This window comes from Eleutherodactylus coqui, chromosome 2 (assembly GCF_035609145.1).
Source record: "Eleutherodactylus coqui strain aEleCoq1 chromosome 2, aEleCoq1.hap1, whole genome shotgun sequence".
Taxonomy (NCBI): domain Eukaryota; kingdom Metazoa; phylum Chordata; class Amphibia; order Anura; family Eleutherodactylidae; genus Eleutherodactylus; species Eleutherodactylus coqui.
The window spans coordinates 12,438,153-12,459,875 of NC_089838.1; the positions used below are offsets into that span (position 1 = coordinate 12,438,153).

General features: G+C 46.6%; 1 protein-coding gene across 1 annotated transcript in view; it reads left to right on the forward strand.

Moving 5' to 3' along the window:
- Nucleotides 1–21,723, forward strand: part of MPPED1 (metallophosphoesterase domain containing 1) — a 59,135-nt gene that overhangs the window by 32,632 nt on the left and 4,780 nt on the right. Inside the window, exon 4 of the mRNA XM_066589406.1 lies at nt 21,148–21,263. Coding sequence (XP_066445503.1) covers nt 21,148–21,263 — 116 coding nt within the window. The remainder of the gene's footprint in view (nt 1–21,147; nt 21,264–21,723) is intronic.

Below are 21,723 nucleotides of genomic sequence, written 5' to 3' on the forward strand. Positions count from 1 at the left end.
GAGACAGATAGATAGATAGATAGATAGATAGATAGGAGATAGATAGATATTAGATAGATAGAGATTAGATAGATATGAGATAGATATATGTGAGATAGATATGAGATAAATAGATAGATAGATATGAGATAGATAGATATGAGATAGATATGAGATAGATAGATATGTGATTATAGATAGATAGATAGATAATTAGATAGATATTAGATAGATGGATAGATAGATATGAGATAGATAGATATGAGATAGATAGATATGAGATAGATAGATGGATAGATATGAGATAGATAGATAGATATTAGATAGATAGATATGAGATAGATAGATAGATAGATATGAGAGAGATAGATAGATATGGGATAGATAGATAGATATGAGATAAATAGATAGATAGATATTAGACAGATAGATAGATATGAGATAGATAGATAGATAGATAGAGATAAATAGATAGATAGATATTAGACAGATAGATAGATATGAGATAAATAGATAGATAGATAGAGATAAATAGATAGATAGATATGAGACAGATAGATAGATATGAGATAGATAGATATGAGATAGATAGAGATAAATAGATAGATAGATAGATAGATATGAGACAGATAGATAGAGATTAGATAGATAGAGATTAGATAGATAGATAGATATTAGATAGATAGATATTAGATAGATAGATATTAGATAGATATAGATTAGATAGATAGAGATTAGATAGATAGAGATTAGATAGATAGATAGATATTAGATAGATAGATATGAGATAGACAGATAGATATGAGATAGATATGAGATAGATAGAGATAAATAGATAGATAGATATGAGACAGATAGATAGAGATTAGATAGATAGAGATTAGATAGATAGAGATTAGATAGATAGATATGAGATAGATAGATAGATATTAGATAGTTAGATATTAGATAGATAGAGATTAGATAGATAGAGATTAGATAGATAGATATGAGATAGATAGATAGATATTAGATAGATAGATATTAGATAGATAGATATGAGATAGACAGATAGATATGAGATAGATAGATATGAGATAGATAGATATGAGATAGATAGATAGATATGAGATAGATATGAGATGATAGATAGATAGATAGGTATGAGATGATAGATAGTAGATGGATATTAGAGGAGTTATATTAAATGGGTTCTTATGTTTCAGCAAATTAAGGTTATTCTTTGTATAATATAAAAACAACAACTGTGACTTTATCCATAAGTAGACCACACATCATTTCTGCCATATACTGATTGGCCACTTTAATATAGACCCCAATGTAGTAGTGAGTTGGACCGCTTCTGGCTTTCAGAACCGCAGCAATTCATTGTGGCACCCATCCACAGATAGCAGAGGACCCAGGGTGCACCAAGAATACATTCCCCACAGCATTACTTCACCAGCATGACAGGAAGGGGTCATCAAGTCAAACTCTGACCTCCCATCAGCACGGGGTAACAGAAATCTGGAGTTATCTGACCAGGGGATGTTTTTCAACTACGCAGAGATACAAGTTTTGCACTCTTTTGCCTGCTAGAATCTCGTCTTTCAGTTTCTCCTAGACAGCAATGGCGCTGGGATTGATCACCTGCTGTTATAACTGATCCACACTAAGGAACGATGGGTTGTGTGTTTGGACACGTTAGTTGGAGCACCAGCGTTGTATTAAGATGCAATTAGCTTGACTGTGCAGCACCTGTTCATCATAACGATTCTTGACACCCTCCTCTGACCCCTTTCAGCAATAAGTTGTTTTCATCCACAGGACCCTCTTTCTCTGGATGTTTTTCCTTGATCAGACCATTCTCTGTATACTCTCTACACCGCTGTATGAGAAAACCCCACAAGGTTGAAATCCTGGCCCCAGCTAGTCTAGCTCCAATGACCAGGCCTCATTAGAAGTCACTCAGATTGATGGATTTTCCCATGTGATGTGGAATATACTGAAATTGATCAATGGTGATATGATTTTTATGTTGCACTCTGGGGTCACGGCTCTAATTTCCCGGAAAGCTCAAATTGTGAAAGGGCCGGGGTCTCTAATAAAGTGGCTGCTCGGTGTAGTTTTCCGTTGGAAGGAGCGACTACACCTATATCAGAACTGGAACAACCTCATATATGACAATGGCTCCCGCTCTGGTTTTTCTAATGTGACTTTTTTTTGGAATGTAGACAATTAGTTGTTAAATTCAAACATTCTTCTAGCCTCGGTGGTTGTTCTTCATAGGCTAGGGCTAGAAACTAGAGTGAGCAAAGATACTCTGCCGAGCTGGATGCTCGTTCAAGTATTAGCATACTCGATGGTGCTTGTTACTCGAACGAGCATCACGCTGTGTTCGACCCCTCCCCAGTGTTTGGCCCCTCCCCGCTGTGCCATGCTTGTTTTTGCCCCTCCCCGCCGCGACGCAGCGCGTCAAAGGCAAATTTTTTGGCTGGCAGGCAGGGGTAGAGGGGGAGAGAGAGAGGGGGAGAGAGAGGGAGAGAGAGAGAGGGAGAGAGAGGGTTAGAGAGAGGGGGAGAGAGAGAGGGGGAGAGAGAGGGAGAGAGAGAGAGGGAGAGAGAGGGTTAGAGAGAGGGGGAGAGAGAGAGGGAGAGAGAGGGAGAGAGAGAGGGAGAGAGAGGGGGAGAGAGAGGGGGAGAGAGAGGGGGAGAGAGAGAGGGGGGGAGAGAGGGGGGGGGGGAGAGAGAGGGGGGGGGAGAGGGGGGGGGGAGAGAGAGGGGGGGGGAGAGAGAGAGGGAGAGAGAGAGGGAGAGAGAGAGAGAGAGAATACGAACCAAGAAGAAAAAAAAAAGCTCGGGACCCAACATCCCACATCCAAAAATGCTCGAGTCTCCCATTGTAGTCAATGGTGTTCGTTACTCGAGTAGAGTTCTCGAATTTTACGAAAAGCTCGACTCGAATAACGCGGACCCGAGCATTTGGGTGCTCACTCATCTCTACTAGGAACATATGGTGCTCTCCTTCACTAAAGTGTGGGGGTAACAACCACGTTAGGGGGGGGCGGTGAAGGGGCATTAAATGTGGGTTTGAGTGCATAGACACCCAACATCTCTTCTCCTCAACACATGGATCACGTGATGCCACTAGAAGGATGGAATGATCACCTCTGTCCCTTTAGTACAGACACGGCCTATTTTGGTCATAAGGACGCAACAACCTTTGGGGGGATTTTCATCTCCACCTTTCAAAAGCCATCGCTTTTTTATTTTTCCAACGGCATTTGTACCTGCCCGCTCGTCTCTAAAGGTACGCGTGCCAGCGGGGGGCGGGGAAGAATGGGGAGGAACGGGGGGAGACCTCTCTCTCACTCTCTCTCCCGCACTCCTCCTTGCTCACTCCCGCAACTCACCGCTCTCCCCCGCCGGCACCCGAATCTTTAGAGATGAGCGGGCAGGTACTCGCATAAGGCACTACTCGCTCGAGTAGTTTGCCTTAGCGAGTACGCTCGCTCATCTCTAATGGCAACCCATCGACCCACCACGATCATATAGTGGGGGGCCAATGACGTCACAGAGGGAGGATTGCCGCATGTAAGGCGTTAACAGGAGGGATCTGTTGTAGCGGGAGGTCAGCTATCAATCACAGCTGTCTCCCGCTGTAGGGTGGTGCTGGCTTACTTCTGAGCCCATGCCATCCACAGGACATAAGGTTATGTCCTGTTGTGTTAACTAAAACCCTGCCAAGACATCAATTTATGTCCTCTGCCTTTAAGAGTTAAAGGGGTTGTCACAGTTGGACATTGTGGCTCATAGATGGGGGGTGGGGTCCCAAGCGGAGGACCTATTTGAAGTCCATGTGATCTAAAAGGGACTTTGGTTTCCTCAGGACGCAACCCCTTTAAATATGTCTCATTATATGTTGTGTTTCCACTGAGTTTTTTTCATATCTTTGTCAGTAAAATGGTGTCTTAGGGAGGAGAACGACACAAACAAAATCCGGGAGGCCGTCGTCGCTGTTCAGACAAGCTCGCTGCGTACTGTAAATATAGGGAGATACGAGCCCCCCGGAGTGCGGGCTTAATAAAGAAAGGATTCAGCTATCTGGAAGTAAATTGTTTTCCAGATTACTTACTTTAAGAGGGAATCAGTTTCTGCGGGAGTTACAGCGGTACCGCCGCAGCGTGAGAACACGACAAATAAATATGGAAATGTTACATTATTTCTGTCCCGTTAAGAAGAATTTCATTGTGGATTTACAATCTGATGGAGTCAATCTGTGACTTATTACATTCCGTGTCTTTTGTAGGTTCACAATTGAAGGTCTGTCGGCTTCATACCAATTCCTGTGGATTTTCATTACAGTAAATTTCGTAGAATGGGCTTCCTACCCGTGTTTTCTGTATAGACAGTGCGGCAGGGCATGTGTGCTTTATGACCGCTGCAATGAATGGGAGTTAATGGACAGAAAACTGTCCATAGACTAGTGGAGTCTCCAGAAAGAGGAGTTCAGCCGCTTCCCCAGAGATCAGGGATTGACAAGGGAGCTGTATACTGTGTGTAACAGTGTTACTAGTCTGCCTTCTTTACGCTTCAAACAGTATAATAGAGCTGCCATTCACTCCCCCACCCTCTAATAATTAATGAGATGGCTCTGTTCATGTGTCCCAATCTGCACACCAAAGCTGAAAAGTGAGTTGCAGGCAAGAGGTTCACCTGTACTCAAGTGGTCAGTGTGAAAGCTACAATACTGTTTAAGAAACATATATACACTATTCAAAAAATCTCGGGAACCCTGAAGCATCCCAGTACAACCCCAAGCCACTTACACTTCAGGGATATCAATTTGTATAAGGCATACCATATGTGCTAAACCAAACCCCTCTGTACTCCGCTTGATAACATGCTCGCTGTCCTAGTGACTGCACTCCCTGCCAGCCGCCATCAACCGCCCCTTGCAGTCCCTGTCTATGTGTATAGCATCCCTCGCTCTCCACCTCGCCATACCGTGCACATCTCCATCCCCTTTACCTTCTGTATCACCCCATTATTTGTAGTATGTGAACTCGTTGGAGCAGGACCCTCACCCCTACTGTCTCCACCAGCTGATTACTACATATAATCGGGGTTTTGTTTTTGTTTCCCTTGCGGAATATGTTGGCGCCATATAAATAAAGATTCTTTTATTATCCAGTGCAACTGCTTTGGTGAAAATAAAAGTTATAAGAGGTACACTGGAGAGGCAACAACAAAACAACCCCATAAAGGGAACGGTAATAATTCTTCTGCTCCTCCTTCCTGACTGATTCTTTTCTAGTTCTGCGTCTTACTAGTGTCCTTGTCACTAGTGGTACACAAGGCGCTACCTGCAGCCCAATCAGGTTGAACAGGTAGTCCTGCTCCTCCAGGATGGCACATCCATAAGTGCTGTGTCTCTTGCCATAATCTGGAGAGCATGGAGAAAATACCAGGACATGGGCCATTGTATGAGGAGAGTTGGACAGGGTGTAGAAGGGCATCAACCCAGCATTAGGACTGGAGAAACGCTGCCAGAGCTGTAGCCGGCAGGGTCAGTCTTTCGACCAGGAAAGATGGTGGGGTTAAATCTCATAATATGTCATGGGTGGCTCTACCATCTTTTCCAACAAATCCAAGGTTGGCCCAGTTGCACACAACACCTGGGAATAGTGAACTGCGCTGAATAACCTAATTACCTGTTTTGTTCTCGTGACACCAGTGCCCCTTCACAGTGATGTAAGATGCATAATACAGTCCACAGTCAAAGATAGTTTTTAAAACCGGAGGCACACAGTTTTCTTTTACTTGTACGGTCAAGGCAAGGGTCAAGGCAAGCAGCATTTAACAGTCTTAGGCATTACAATGTGTAGGATAGGATGAGTTAACACAAAGTACAAACACCAATACACCTACATACTACAATCCACAAAAAGAAGACGAACGTCACATTGAGACACTCTAAAGGCCCATTTAGACACAACGATTATCGTTCAAAAGATGTCGCTCAAGCGCCTTTTGACCGATAATCGTTGTGTCAATTACAGTACAAGATGAGCAATCACCTTGCACTGCCAGCGGAGGATGCAGAAGACAAGCGGGGTGTCCCCGCTTGTCTTCTGCATTCAGCTGTTTCCCGCTCCGAGCGCCCGGCTATTATACAGCCGAGTGCTCGAAGCGGAGGATGCAGAAGACAAGTGGGGTGTCTCCGCTTGCCTTCTGCATCCAGCTGTTCCCTGCTCTGAGCGCCTTAGCTGTTATACATAGGCACAGAGGTGTGATCCTGTTCGTGAAAACCAAGCAGGGCTATGTAGCTGGCAGGATCATTCCTTCAACCTTGAAAGATGGTGGGAATAAATCTCATAATATGCCACGGGTGGCTCTGCCATCTTTTCCAACAAATCTAAGGTGCAGTTGGCCCGGCTGCACACAACATCCGGGAACAGTGAACTGCTCTGAATGACTTGATTACCCATTTTGTCCTCGTGACGCCAGTGCCCCTTTGCAGTGATGTAAGACGGGTAATAAAGTCCACAGTCAAAGAGATTTTAAACCAGAGGCACACAGTTTTCTTTTACTTGTACGGTCAAGGCAAACGTTTCCAAAAAACAGTATTTAACAGTCTTAGGCATTACAATGCAACACTTCTGTGCAGATTCTTCCCTCAACAAGTTTGTATCCAGAAGTCACTCTCCACTCTGAATATACGTAGTCTAAGTTATCTGTTGGACAATTACTGGAGTGCATCCATTACTTGTCAGGCACATACCGCATACATTTCACTTGTCTCTGTTACAATCACATGCATCCCTCTGGGTACTTGGTTTCTCAGTTGCGCGTCCTACTGTGGTAGATGAACAGAGGAACCATGCAATCGCCAGTGCCAACTCCAAGAGAACAGGACCTGCTTTTTACACTCCCCGGAGGAAAAGCCTCCCATCGCCGTAGGAGTAAGCCCGGGACTCGGCACGGGTAAGCTCCAGATCTTCTGTCTCCTCCCACGGTCTCCTTCTCTGATCACATCTCCACTCGTGCTTGAGCAACCTTAGCTGCTGCTCTCTCACATCACACCAACTCTCTCTTCCCGACGTCAACCACTTTCTTTAACTCCTCCCTCCTTTTTCTGACTCATCACACATATCGCGCATTCAGCAGGTTAGGGAGACGGAACACATAACTAGGATAGGATGAGTTAACACAAAGCACAAACACCAATACACTTACATACTACAATCCACAAAAAGAAGACAAACGTCATAGAGAGACACTCTAACTCTGGGCCACTCCAGAGCCCTACAACATGACTTCCAGCAGCTACTGGTCTGCATGCTTCTGATCCAACTGTCAGTAACAGACTCCATTTCTGTAGTAGGACCTGTAGTGCTCACAGCTTGACACTGTGCAGCTTGATTAGCATTTGCCAGGGAACACCAGAATTGGCAGGTCCGCCATTGGCACCCCATCCTCTTCACAGATGGCAGCAGGTTCACGCTGAGCACGCCTTTCCTTCATCGAGACTTGATGTGTGATTTAAGCGTTCCTTTTATTTCTTTGAGTGTATTATATATGTAATAAGTCATTATAGTGGATATATGTGCGGTTCAGGAGAAGATACTACGAGGGGTTGCTGATAAGTCTTTGGCTTTGTGTTCTTTTTTTGTTTCTATGGTAACGATTGTTACATCACATGAAAGCCTTATGTGTCTAATATATGCTTTCAAAATTGTGTGTTTGTAGCTTAAGGCAACGGTGCTCTCGGCACGTGGGAAAACAAAATGGCGGAGTCTAAGGCGATAGTCACAGCAAAGGAGAGCAGAGGAGTGATACAATTCTTGTTTCTGCAAGAAAAAGTCCATGGAGGATATTCATGGTGATATGTGGCAGACATTGGGGGATCAATGCCCTTCATGTTCTACAGTTAAGAACTGGGTTGCCAAATTTAAAACGGGCCGCTTCAGCACCAATGATGAGGAACGTCCTGGACCATCGAGAGAGGTTGTTGTTCCGGAGATCGTCGATGCTGTGCACAACCTCATACTGGAGAATCGGCCAATTTCAGCTAAAGGAATAGCAGACATCATGGGGATTTCTGGTGAACGTATTTGTGTCATTATTCATGAAGAAGCTATCTGCCTAGTGGGTCCCCAAATGTTTGACAACAGATCAGAAAAGCATCGAGTGAAAACTTCCCGGTCCATTTGTCAGAGTTTCCGGACTGATAAGAACTTCCAGGATCGACTGGTCACTATGGATGAGACCTGGATTTATTTGTATGACCCTAAAACCAAGGAGCAGTCAAAACAGTGGAGGCGCAGTGGTTCAGCCACTAAGGTGATGGCGTCTGTGTTCTGGGATAAGGAGGGCGTGCTGCTAATGGACGACCTTCAAAATGGTTCCACCATCAATGCAAGGTATTACATTGAACTTTTGGACCAATTGAAGGCAGCTCTGAAGGCCAAAAGGTGCGGCAAGCTGTCCAAAGGAATCTTGTTCTTGCAAGACAACGCCTCCGCTCACACTGCACAAGCGACCACGGCAAAACTGGTGGGGCTCGGCTTCCAGCTGGTTGACCATCCACCCTATTCACCAGATCTAGCTCCCTCCGACTATCATCTGTTTCTAAACCTGAAGAAACACCTCAAGGGTACCAAATTTCACACCATTTCTGATCCCATGGCTACTACGGATGACTGGTTTGAGACACAACCGAAATCCTTCTTTTTGCAAGACTTACAGAACTTGGAATATCGATATAAGAAGTGTTTTGACATCAGTGGAGAGTATGTGGAAGAAATGGAAAGTTTCATCTTCCTATCTCGTTTCTTTTTGGGTAAAGCCAAAGACTTATCAGCAGCCCCTCGTACTATCTTGTATCTGCCAATAGGGCCATGAGAAGATGGCTCTCTTCTGCCTTTTCATAACTCCTGCTTAAGAAGTATGTTACTATGGGCAATGCAGAGTTTGCTGCCACCCCGCACATAGAGTGTGAAAATAATAATTGTAGAGATTCAAGGTACACTTCTGTTAGTGGAGCAAATGGAGGTATAGATGGATGCTCAGTGATTTTAGGAGTGGGTCTTCCTTGTTATAAGTTGTTGGCAGAGCTGCCTCACCAAAATGAGTTTTGCAAAGTGGACAACCCCTTTAACCTATTAAGGACCAAGCACTATAAATTTACAGCGTTTGGTCCTGGGCTTGAGGCCCAGCCCTATGTAAAATTATGGCGGGGATTATAGCCTCCTGCTTCTGCAATCAATCAGAAGCAGGAAGGAATGTCAGCTGCTAGTCACAGCTAATAACCTGCAGGGGGAGGGTTTTTAACCCTTTCTGCCTTCTCCTTTCTTTAGTACACAGTTCTCAATGAGCGCGATGTACTAAAAAGGGAAAGTGGAACTCTTTCTTCCACTATGCGAGCCGGCAGTCAGTGACTATTGTCACTGCAGGGGATGTTTCTCCCTGTAACTGGGGCTTCTATGGATGCCCCAGCTACAGTGGAAAAATAGCAAATTAAAAAAAAACAAAAACATGTGAATGACCCCCAGAGGTCTTATATGACGTCATGGGGGACATATATAGTGAAAAGAATAATTACATAAATAAGTTTAAAACAATTACAGAATAAAACAACAATACATACATAAGGTAGAAAGTAACCCAAAGCTGACGCCAACCAAAACCGTTGCCATATGCGCCCTGTAATCCAAAACCATACATATTATATATCAAAACGTCCGAAATAAATAGAGGAACCCATTCCTGTACTTTACTTTAGCATAAATATATTAATTTAAATTAAAAAAACTATAAATTTGTAAAAAATCATTTTTTTAGCTCTTTACTCCAAATATAACTAAAAAACTGGAAAAAAAAGTCACTGAAAAAGATATTAAAAAAATATCCCTATATGTCACAGAAAAAAAACGCTACAAAAATAATTTTGGTAGCTAAAGGGAAAAAAATAGGCCAGTAAAACCGCCACATTGGTAAAATCTCTAAAAAGTGTCTGGTCCTTAAAGGAGATGTCCCGAGGCAGCAAGTGGGGTTATACACTTCTGTATGGCCATAATAATGCACTTTGTAATATACATTGTGCATTAATTATGAGCCATACAGAAGTTATAAAAAGTTTTTTACTTACCTGCTCCGTTGCTAGCGTCCTGGTCTCCATGGTGCCGACTAATTTTTGGCCTCCGATGGCCAAATTAGCCGCGCTTGCGCAGTCCGGGTCTTCTGCTGTTCTCTATGGGGCTCCGTGTAGCTCCGTGTAGCTCCGCCCCGTCACGTGCCGATTCCAGCCAATCAGGAGGCTGGAATCGGCAGTGGACCGCACAGAAGAGCTGCGGTCCACGAAGATAGAGGATCCCGGCGGCCATCTTCAGCGGTAAGTATTGAAGTCACCGGACCGCCGGGATTCAGGTAAGCGCTGTGCGGGTGGTTTTTTTAACCCCTGCATCGGGGTTGTCTCGCGCCGAACGGGGGGGGGGTTTAAAAAAAAAAAAACCCGTTTCGGCGCGGGACATCTCCTTTAAGGTACAAAACACCCTGATCCTTAAGGGGTTAAAGAAAGAAGATCGACGTAGTATTACAGGGGTTGATTCTGTTATAGGGGCACTGTTACAGTCTTAATTGCTAGATTTGGGGAAAAATGTGTCTGACTCTATTATGGAGGGAGATGTGGCTGGCTCTGTTATGGAGGGAGATGTGGCTGGCTCTGTTATGGAGGGAGATGTGGATGGCTCTGTTATGGGGGGAGATGTGGCTGGCTCTGTTATGGGAGGAGATGTGTCTGGCTCTGTTATGGGGGGAGATGTGGCTGGCTCTGTTATGGGGGGAGATGTGACTGGCTCTGTTATGGAGGGAGATGTGGCTGGCTCTGTTATGGGGGATGATGTGGCTGGCTCTGTTATGGGGGGAGATGTGGCTGGCTCTGTTATGGAGGGAGATGTGGCTGGCTCTGTTATGGGGGGAGATGTGGCTGGCTCTGTTATGGAGGGAGATGTGGTTGGCTCTGTTATGGGGGGAGATGTGGCTGGCTCTGTTATGGGGGGAGATGTGGCTGGCTCTGTTATGGGGGGAGATGTGGCTGGCTCTGTTATGGAGGGAGATGTGGCTGGCTCTGTTATGGAGGGAGATGTGGCTGGCTCTGTTATGGAGGGAGATGTGGCTGGCTCTGTTATGGGGGGAGATGTGGCTGGCTCTGTTATGGAGGGAGATGTGGCTGGCTCTGTTATGGGGGGAGATGTGGCTGGCTCTGTTATGGAGGGAGATGTGGCTGGCTCTGTTATGGAGGGAGATGTGGCTGGCTCTGTTATGGGGGGAGATGTGGCTGGCTCTGTTATGGGGGGAGATGTGGCTGGCTCTGTTATGGAGGGAGATGTGGCTGGCTCTGTTATGGGGGGAGATGTGGCTGGCTCTGTTATGGGGTGAGATGTGGCTGGCTCTGCTCTGGGGGGAGATGTGGCTGGCTCTGTTATGGGGGGAGATGTGGCTGGCTCTGTTATGGGGTGAGATGTGGCTGGCTCTGTTATGGGGGGAGATGTGGCTGGCTCTGTTATGGGGGGAGATGTGGCTGGCTCTGTTATGGGAGGAGATGTGGCTGGCTCTGTTATGGGGGATGATGTGGCTGGCTCTGTTATGGAAGGAGATGTGGCTGGCTCTGTTATGGAGGGAGATGTGGCTGGCTCTGTTATGGGGGGAGATGTGGCTGGCTCTGTTATGGAGGGAGATGTGGCTGGCTCTGTTATGGGGGGAGATGTGGCTGGCTCTGTTATGGAGGGAGATGTGGCTGGCTCTGTTATGGGGGGAGATGTGTCTGGCTCTGTTATGGAGGGAGATGTGGCTGGCTCTGTTATGGAGGGAGATGTGGCTGGCTCTATTATGGGGGAGATGTGGCTGGCTCTGTTATGGGGGGAGATGTGGCTGGCTCTGTTATGGAGGGAGATGTGGCTGGCTCTGTTATGGAGGGAGATGTGGCTGGCTCTGTTATGGAGGGAGATGTGGCTGGCTCTGTTATGGAGGGAGATGTGGATGGCTCTGTTATGGGGGGAGATGTGGCTGGCTCTGTTATGGGAGGAGATGTGTCTGGCTCTGTTATGGGGGGAGATGTGGCTGGCTCTGTTATGGGGGGAGATGTGACTGGCTCTGTTATGGAGGGAGATGTGGCTGGCTCTGTTATGGGGGATGATGTGGCTGGCTCTGTTATGGAGGGAGATATGGCTGGCTCTGTTATGGGGGGAGATGTGGCTGGCTCTGTTATGGGGGGAGATGTGGCTGGCTCTGTTATGGGGGGAGATGTGGCTGGCTCTGTTATGGGGGGAGATGTGGCTGGCTCTGTTATGGAAGGAGATGTGGCTGGCTCTTTTATAGGGGAGATGTGGCTGGCTCTGTTATGGGGGGAGATGTGGCTGGCTTTGTTATGGAGGGAGATGTGGCTGGCTCTGTTATGGGGGGAGATGTGGCTGGCTCTGTTATGGAGGGAGATGTGGCTGGCTCTGTTATGGAGGGAGATGTGGCTGGCTCTGTTATGGAGGGAGATGTGGCTGGCTCTGTTATGTAGGGAGATGTGGCTGGCTCTGTTATGGAGGGAGATGTGGCTGGCTCTGTTATGGGGGGGAGATGTGGCTGGCTCTGTTATGGAGGGAGATGTGGCTGGCTCTGTTATGGGGGGAGATGTGGCTGGCTCTGTTATGGGGGGAGATGTGGCTGGCTCTGTTATGGGGGGAGATGTGGCTGGCTCTGTTATGGGGGGAGATGTGGCTGGCTCTGTTATGGGGGGAGATGTGGCTGGCTCTGTTATGGGGGGAGATGTGGCTGGCTCTGTTGTGGGGACACTATTGCACAATTTGTTTTGCTCGCTCTGTATTGAGAAAACAGATACAATTATGGGTGTATGGTGGGTGGTATGGAGCGCTGGTTTACGGGAGCAGTAGGGTACAGTTATATGGGTTTAGGTGTCCGACATGATCATTGATTCACCTAGTCTGGTTTGTTATGGGGGCTCTGTTGTGGGTTGTGCTCTGGCTGCTACTGTTGTGGAACACTGTATTATTACCATGTTTGTTGTGGGGATGCTGTGGTTTGCACTATGTTTAAGGAATTGTGACTGGCTCTTAGGAGTGCTGTAGCCGCTACTGTTATGTGGGCGTAGCTTTTTGCTTAACCCTATCTGGTTTCTTGTGGGAACACTATAGATGGCACTGTCATGGGGAAACTGTGGATAGTACTGTCATAGGGACACTGTGGATGGCACAGTGATAGACACACCGTGTAAGGCAGCAACATGGGGACACTGTGGATGGCACTGTTATGGGGAAACTGTGGATGGCACTGTCATTGGTAAATTGTGGATGGCACTGTCATAGGGAAACTGTGGATGGCATTGTCATAGGGAAACTGTGGATGACACTGTCATGGGGACACAGTGGAAGGCACTCTCTTGGGGACACTGTGAATGGTATTTTCATGGGGAAACTGTGGAAGGCACTGTCATGGGGACACTGTTGAGGGCACTATCATGGGGACACTGTGGATGGCACTGTCATAGGGAAACTGTGGATGGCACTGTCATGGGGACACTGTGGAAGGCACTATCATGGGGACACTGTGAATGGCACTGTCATGGGGGCACTGTCGAAAGGCACTGTCATGGGAACACTGACAGTGACTGTGGATGACACTGGCATGGGGACACAGTGAAAGGCACTATCATTGGAGCACTGTGGAGGGCACTATCATGGGGACACTGTGGATGGTGCTGTCATGGGAACACTGTGGATGACACTGGCATGGGGGCACTGTAGAAGGCACCATCATTGGGGCAGTGTGGATGGCACTGGCATGGGGGCACTTTGGATGACACTGGCATGGGGGCACTGTGGAAGGCACTGTCATGTGAACACTGTGGATGACACTGGCATGGGGACACTGTGGAAGACACTGGCATGGGGGCACTGTGGATGGCGCTATCTTGGGGATATTGTGGCTGATAACATTTTCAGTTTTTAAGATGTTTCTTTGTATTTTTTAGTTTGATACTTTTAGATAAATAGATCATTTTTTCTCTCCCTGGGAAAAGTTTCCCAGTTCCACAAAATATTTTCCGGCTTAATGCCTGAAAGAGGTAGCCGGTGAAAGCGCTGGGCCGCCGTTCCTTCTGAGTGAATGACAAATCTCATTTATTCTGAGCGCGCTGCCTGCAGCCAGCCGCACACAGCAGGAATTATGTCATGATTACTGTGGTTTTATCTGCTACAAGTGGGAATAACCGTAACGCTCGCATTCCCTTCACTGACATATGCATATGAGCGGTAAGAAATGCCTGCCATGTGCGTCCTCTGTCATCACTGAGGTCATTGTGTGCCGCCATTATTAAAGTGGAAACGTGTAAATTGAGATGAAGACACAGTATAAATCTATTTGAGTACTCAGCAGGGTTTCCTCTAAGCCTTTGTAGCTAATGAGTGGGGCAGTTTGGGACATGGGTGCTGCTCCGTCTAAGGTGGGCAATGCAGAACTGTATTCAATACCTATGGACATACAGCACCCTAATAATTGGCTATAAAGCATCCCCATATGCAGGGCCCCATTGCATCCAGGCAAATAGTATTAAAGGGATTGTCCGGGACTTTTCAGATTTTTTTTTTCTATTGATGGCCTGTCATCAGCACAGGTTATCAGCAAATGACCAGCAGGGGTGTGCAACTCAGGATTCCCACCAATCAGCTGATTCCTAGGCCCGCTGTCACTATGGAAAGCAGAGGAAGCAGATCGTGCTGACCATAGCGGAGCAGCCCAACTTAGTATTGCAGGTATTAGAATCAATGGGCGTCGCGGCTGCAATACCAACCTGGGCTGCTGCACTATGGTCAGCATGATCTGCTTCCTGCAGGCTCCCGCTGATCATGTATTGACGACTTGTCCTGAGCACAGGTCATCAGTAGAAAAAATCTAAAAAAATTCCAAACAACCCCTTTTAACAGCATTGAGATTAGGGATGAGCGAACGTGTCCGTTACGGACACATCCGCACCCGGACACCGGCTTTGCCGAACACTGCAGTGTTCGCGCGTAAGTGTCCGGGTGCCGCCGGGGGGCGGGGAGATGCGCGGCGGCGCGGGCGGCAGTAGCGGGGAACAGGGGGGAGCCCTCTCTCTCTCCCTCTCCCCCCCACTCCCCGCCGCACCCCCCCGCGCTGCCACGGCGGCCCCCGAACTTTTTCGCCCGAACACTGAAGTGTTCGCAAAGTTCGGTGTTCGGGCGAAAAAGGGGCGGAGCTGAACGTGTTCGCTCATCTCTAATTGAGATCTAACACAGTAAAGATTGTCTACATCCTTACTGGTCTAGGGCAGTGGAGGGGTTAATATCTGCATCCCCGGTGGTACAGAGTAGCTCCCCAAAGATGTTGACACTAAGGCAGTAAAAGGGTTCATATAAATATTTTTGATGGTCCTGAGCTGTAAAGAGGTTAATGTTAGAAACCCTAGTGGTCTAGGGCAATACAGGAGTTTATATCAGTATCCCTGGTGGTGTAGGGCAATGAAGGGGTTAATGTTAGTATATCTGATGGTCTAGAGCAATCTGGTGCTGAAAAAGATTGTATGAAGATTTAAAGTTGTCCCCTATCCACAGGATAGGGGATAACTTTATGATCCGTCGAGGTCCAACCGTTGGGACTCCCACCGATCCTGAGTTCAGGGGTCCACATGTTTCCTGAATGAATGGAGTGGAGGTCATGCATGCGCACCGTCGTGCCATTTCTTTCAGAGAATTGCTATGTGTAGTTTAAGCAGCACTTGCTGGCCCTTTAAGAGAGAGGCAGGAGAGTATGCATGCAGCACTACGGGCAGCAGATAGACTGGAGGCAGAGGAGGCATGACAGGGAGCAGCCAGAGCTTAGTGTGGGGAACCGGAAGAATAGTGGCGGACAATCATGACTCCAGGAACAGGTGGGGCGCATCTGTAGCATGCAATGACAATAAGAGATAAATATATGTTGGTAGAGGTATGACCGATGGGGCCTGAGAGAACATGAGTCCCAAGTCCCAAGTTTGAATGGAGCAATTGACGTGCATTCGCTCTACAGCACCACACAATGTTTATAGAGAACAGGCCCAAATGGTCATTCTTTTTGGTGCATTTTCTTCATAAATAGGTCTAGTATCTGATGCAACATTATATGCTTTAAATAAGGTCTAGGCACAATCGCATTAGTATATCTACTTCAATACCTACTAAAGTCACAGGAGGGTGCAGGAATGGAACTGCAGCCTCCTACATAATTAAACAGGACGTCTCGTCTCAAAATGTATATGCCAATTAGTTTTTACTTCTGCTCCATTAGCTATGACCTCTGAATGCTGCATTACCTTTTGGAGTCCTTCTCCTATGCTTTACACTGCAGGTCATTTTTTTAGATGCTTTGTATCATATAAGCACAGTGCATGAAGAAAATAAGAATATATTATATTGTTGCAACATAAGCCTGGGTATCTGCCTTTATTAACTTTAATATAGAAGGGATATTCTCATCTAACTTCCACTCGGCTGCGCTACAGTGACTGATGGGGAGCGTGATCTAAGGGCTGGTCTCCGGAAATGATGTTACAATGTAGCATGGTGCAGATCCCCAGTGAAAAGGAGCTCCAGGGGTCAGGAAGGGTTAGTAACAAAACTTACGTTTATTGTAGCTTCGGGTGGCAAACAAGGTGATCTTCCTTCCAGGATGGTGACTGGAGATACTGCTGCTCATAACAGAATCCCATACTGCTTATCCAGGTTTTTCACTGGGACCCTGAGAAGCCTTCTGCAACGTTGTATCCCGCACCTCGCTCCTTTCTCAGACTCAGTAATAAGGCTATGGATGATTCTCTCCTGACCAGCTATCTACACTTGTTCCTACACCTCATATGCTCTCCTCTCTGAAGTTTCTGGGACTGAACAGTAACTTTTATAAACTTTTTGGCTCCTCCCAGCAGCATAGAGCCGAGAGGCTAGACAGATCCACTGGACAGATACTGAGTAATGATGAGTCACAGGGGCTATTCTATCCCTCTGGTGTGAACCCTTTCATTCTCCAGTCACCAACTCAGGTATATACATTACTTCAACCTAAATCCGCACCCCCACCTCCCTGCCTGTATTTGCAGATGCACTGCGGATCTAAGTTTCCATAGAGATGAATGGAGCACATTATTTGCGGTAAAATAGAGCATGCTGCGATTAATTATCCGCTCGTGGCATCCACCAATCAAAGAAAAGCAAATCAGCAGGTGGCAAATGAAGTGCTTCCCTATGGGTGGCTTGATTTGCGGATCTCACATGCGGGTGCCATGCGCAGATTCCGCAAATCAAATCCACCCTTGGACATTGGTCCTAAAACATTTTATAGCAACAGGGAGATCGGGGGTCCTGGGACCCAAACTAGCTCGTTCACACTGGCCACATTCTCCATAGCAGTTAAAGGGGTTGTCGAGGCATACTGCCCTGTCATATGGGGCATGAAGTAAAGCAACCGTTTGCTGGATGCTACTGCTGCCGGGGCAAATATTGAATGCCCAGGGTTTTGCATGGGTCTTATTAATTAGAACAGGACCCATGTCCGCTATTCGCTTGGAGCTGGATGGTTATCTTGGCAACTGCACCACACAGTGCGCAGCTGCATCTCTCCATGACTGATGTTAGATCTAGCGAGATTATATTTGGACTACCTCTATAATGGTGGCAACAATCCAAAATTTGGGACGCCCAGCTATCAAACAAATAGGATATGCCACAGAGCATTACATGGCCAGCATGGCGAACAATTGTAAGACCATCTCTGTCTCCGGTGGACCAGGCATTTAACAGACAGCCTATGGACTTCATTGGACACCGTGTAATACATAATTTTTGCTAAAGCCTCTTTCCCTCTGCCATATAGGACACCAGTAGTAAAATTGGCACAAGGTTGGTGGGGGGCCCAGTTACAGATATGTATTGGGGCCAGGGACTTTAAGTTTTAACCAAAGATACCCCTAATAACAGTGTGCCAGCCACGGATAGTCCTGGAACAGTATGTGAGCCCTCTGTAACAGTGTATCAGAACCAAGCTCCTCACCTAAATACAGCGCTATAACCAAGCTCAATACATAAATACAGCACCAGAACCAAGCTTGGAACTGAAATACAGCACCAGAGCCAAGCTCAGTACAGCTCATAACATGTATACAGCCGAAGAACTATGCACTGTGGTGTGGGGGCGCCACTGGGCTAACTGCAGCACCTTGGAACATCAGAAGGCAGAAGACAAAGCCAGGAGGAGGATAATTCATGTAGCTCCACAAGGCACTACCATGCAAAGGGAGAGAATCATCTGGTCGGGTGGACTTAAGTGGGGGTGATTAGCAACCTACATCTGACTGTTGCCCCCCGTACAAGCTGGTGGCCAACACCCTGAGCATGGATCCCAGGTAGCTTAGATAGCCATAAACACTGTCATAGCAGCATGTCAGCAACAGATTACCCCATAGCAGTATGCCAACCTCAAGTGCTTCCCCCTCATAAGTTAAATGCCCTCCATAAATGCCCCATAAAAGAATATCATCCACATATCATCTACATTAGTGCCATCTGGAGGGTCTGTAAAACCTACAGGCAGTTTTGGCCTGTGATCCAGTAGCCCAGATATAGGGGGTCCGAAGGTGGCAACAGTTCCAGCAACACTGGATATATGGCATCAGAGGTAAAAAGCGCCAGTGACAAAACTGCAGACGCCGCCTGTGTGTGAGCGCAGCCTTAAACGCCGAATGACCTTCGTGCAATTAATGAAGACGATCGTAAGAGCATTAAGAAGTAAATAGGGATTAATAAGACGCTGCTGCAGGCCAACTAGGATAATAAAGGCTTCCCAGGAGCTATCAGCGGGGTTAATATGCAATAAATATGAAGGTTACCGGAAAATAACAGATATCCCTCCACGGTCGGACTAGTTTTGTTCGCTGTCACCGGCTCTTTATAGACCTCAGACTATAGGTAAAGTTTGCATTAATTTTCCCCTGGGTTTGGTTTTTACATTCTAATTTTCCACTAAATGAGACATCTGTTTCTGAGAAGAGAATTTTCGATGGTTTCCATGGTAACCATCATTCTGCGTATGAAATGTATTCGAATGGTTACCTCAGAAGAGAAAAAGCAAATTTCTTAGCGTGAGATTGTGAATATTCAGCTTTTTGTGTCTTTCCTTTTTGGTTTAAAGCCAAATCGTGAAATATTTATGGACGGGATGATTAATTAGACATAACTCTGTGCTGTGTGCTGCTGTAATTATAGATTTTCATATATGGTCCGGAACAACCAATCAGGTCGCTGTTTTGATATTTAAATTTATTTTTTCCCAGGGAGCATTGTACAGCCTGTAAGACTCCTAAGAACTCTTCTGGTACTCTCCACAAGAAGAAACAATACCACCTGGCTCACATAAAAAGGCCTTTTGTAACTGCCCCAAAGAACTTACTGTACAACATATGGTTGGAAGGCCTAGTTTTGTCACGGTGACGCCAACACTCCAAATAACAGTCGAGTCCAGCAATAGTTTAGAAATCTGGTGGTGTATAGATTTACTGACTTTGATATTGGAAGTACAAACTGAATTTACAGTTCCTTGTAAAGTATTTGTAGCAGGTACACGAAGATGCAGCAGTAAGCAGGCCATTGAACAAGATGAGAAATACAGTGATATTGATTTGATTTGGTTTACACCACGATGTACCTTGGAAGAAGACATGCTGCACTGCTGGCTTGCTCTCGTACGCGTACCTCCTCCTCCTCTCCAACACGACTAACTGCGACCTCTCCTCTCTCACACCTGGCTGAGCCTGCCTAACTGCTCACTGTCACTCCCTTTTATTTCCTCTGTTTCTTTCCTGCATTTTCTGGACTCCTCCCACTCTTGCATAAGGACTTAAAGGGGTTGTCCCGCGCTGAAACGGGTTTTTGTTTTTTTTAAACCCCCCCCCCCCCCGTTCGGCGCGAGACAACCCCGATGCAGGGGTTAAAAAAACAAACCGCTCAGCGCTTACCTGAATCCCGGCGGTCCGGCGTCTTCATACTTACCTGCTGAAGATGGCCGCCGGGGTCTGCTCCCTCCGTGGACCGCAGCTCTTCTGTGCGGTCCATTGCCGATTCCAGCCTCCTGATTGGCTGGAATCGGCACGTGATGGGGCGGAGCTACACGGAGCCGGCATTCTGCACGAGCGGCTCCATTGAAGAGAGCAGAAGACCGGGACTGCGCAAGCGCGGCTAATTTGGCCATCGGAGGGCGAAAATTAGTCGGCTCCATGGGAACGAGGACGCTAGCAACGGAGCAGGTAAGTAAAAAACTTCTTATAACTTCTGTATGGCTCATAATTAATGCACAATGTACATTACAAAGTGCATTATTATGGCCATACAGAAGTGTATAGACCCACTTGCTGCCGCGGGACAACCCCTTTAAGTGGTGGCTTTCCTGCCCTTGGACTCTGCACCAGTGAAATTGAATCTGACTATCAGCCAATGGGAGACCAGCTGACATCAGTGTTAAGCTGTAGGCTTAGAGAAGAAGGGGAGACACAAGGTCTCTTCTACAGACGACACCTTCTATATCCATGGACGGCATATAGACAGGTGTGACAGGACAAGTGTGCTGTGAGTGTTCTGTAGGACCCGCTGGGCAACTACACTCTCAGGTCACCAACCAGAATCCTACTCTGTACTGAGGAGGGGCAAGAACCCCAAAACAACTGTCTGTAGATGACTCTGTTGTCCTTCTAGATTGGTTTATATCTTAAGTCATGTTGTACGGTCTGTTAAAATGTATAGGATATATGACTTCCAGTAGGGGGTGCTGTGAAGGCATCTTAACATATTCATTTGCATGATTTTTTTTCCCAGTGACCATTGCATGGCCTATATGACTCCCTACACCCTTGTGGTGCTCTCCACAAGGAGAAATAGTACGTCTCCTTTTCAAAGTCTTTTTGCTGGACAGTCATTATTCACTACTGTTTTGTTGGGGTTAGAGGGGTTGTCAAAGACTGTATGAAAGCAGCCATCTTTTTTTTGCACAAAAGCGCCACATTGGTCCACAGATTGTGTATGGTATTGCAATTGCCTTGAAGTGAATGGAGCTCTTTTTGATTACATGTTCTCTTCATTTACAGGCAGCCCTGGTTCTATGGATGGGGATTTAACCTCCCTCGTGGACAGGCTTTATTAGACAAATGGAACCTCATTCCCGAAGGCACAGACATCCTTATAACACACGGACCGCCCCTTGGTAAGATATACTGAAACTTAAAAAGAAGTGAAATTTCAGCTATTCTCAAGGGCGTAGCTAGGGTGGCCACATATGTCACTAAGAATAATGGCCAAGGTAAATGGGGCATAGTTTAGGGAGCATGGTTATGGGTGTGGCCAATTTGACCTCCGTTATTCCAGTAGCCCCAGTTGTAATCGTTCCCCCTTTCAATAGCTCAGTTAGTAATAGTGTGCCTTCTCAGTGGCCCCAGTGGTAATAGTGCACCTTCTCAGTGGCCCCAGAAGTAACAGTGCTTCTTCTCACTGGCCCTAGTAGTAATAATGCTTCCTGTCAAAGGCCCCAGTACTAATAGTGCCCCCTTTCCTTGGTATTAATACTAACAGTGCCTCCGTTAATGGCCCCAGTAGTGATAGTGACCCCTTTTGTGTCCACAATAATACATGTCCCCCTTAGTGGCCCCAGTACTAATAGCACCCTA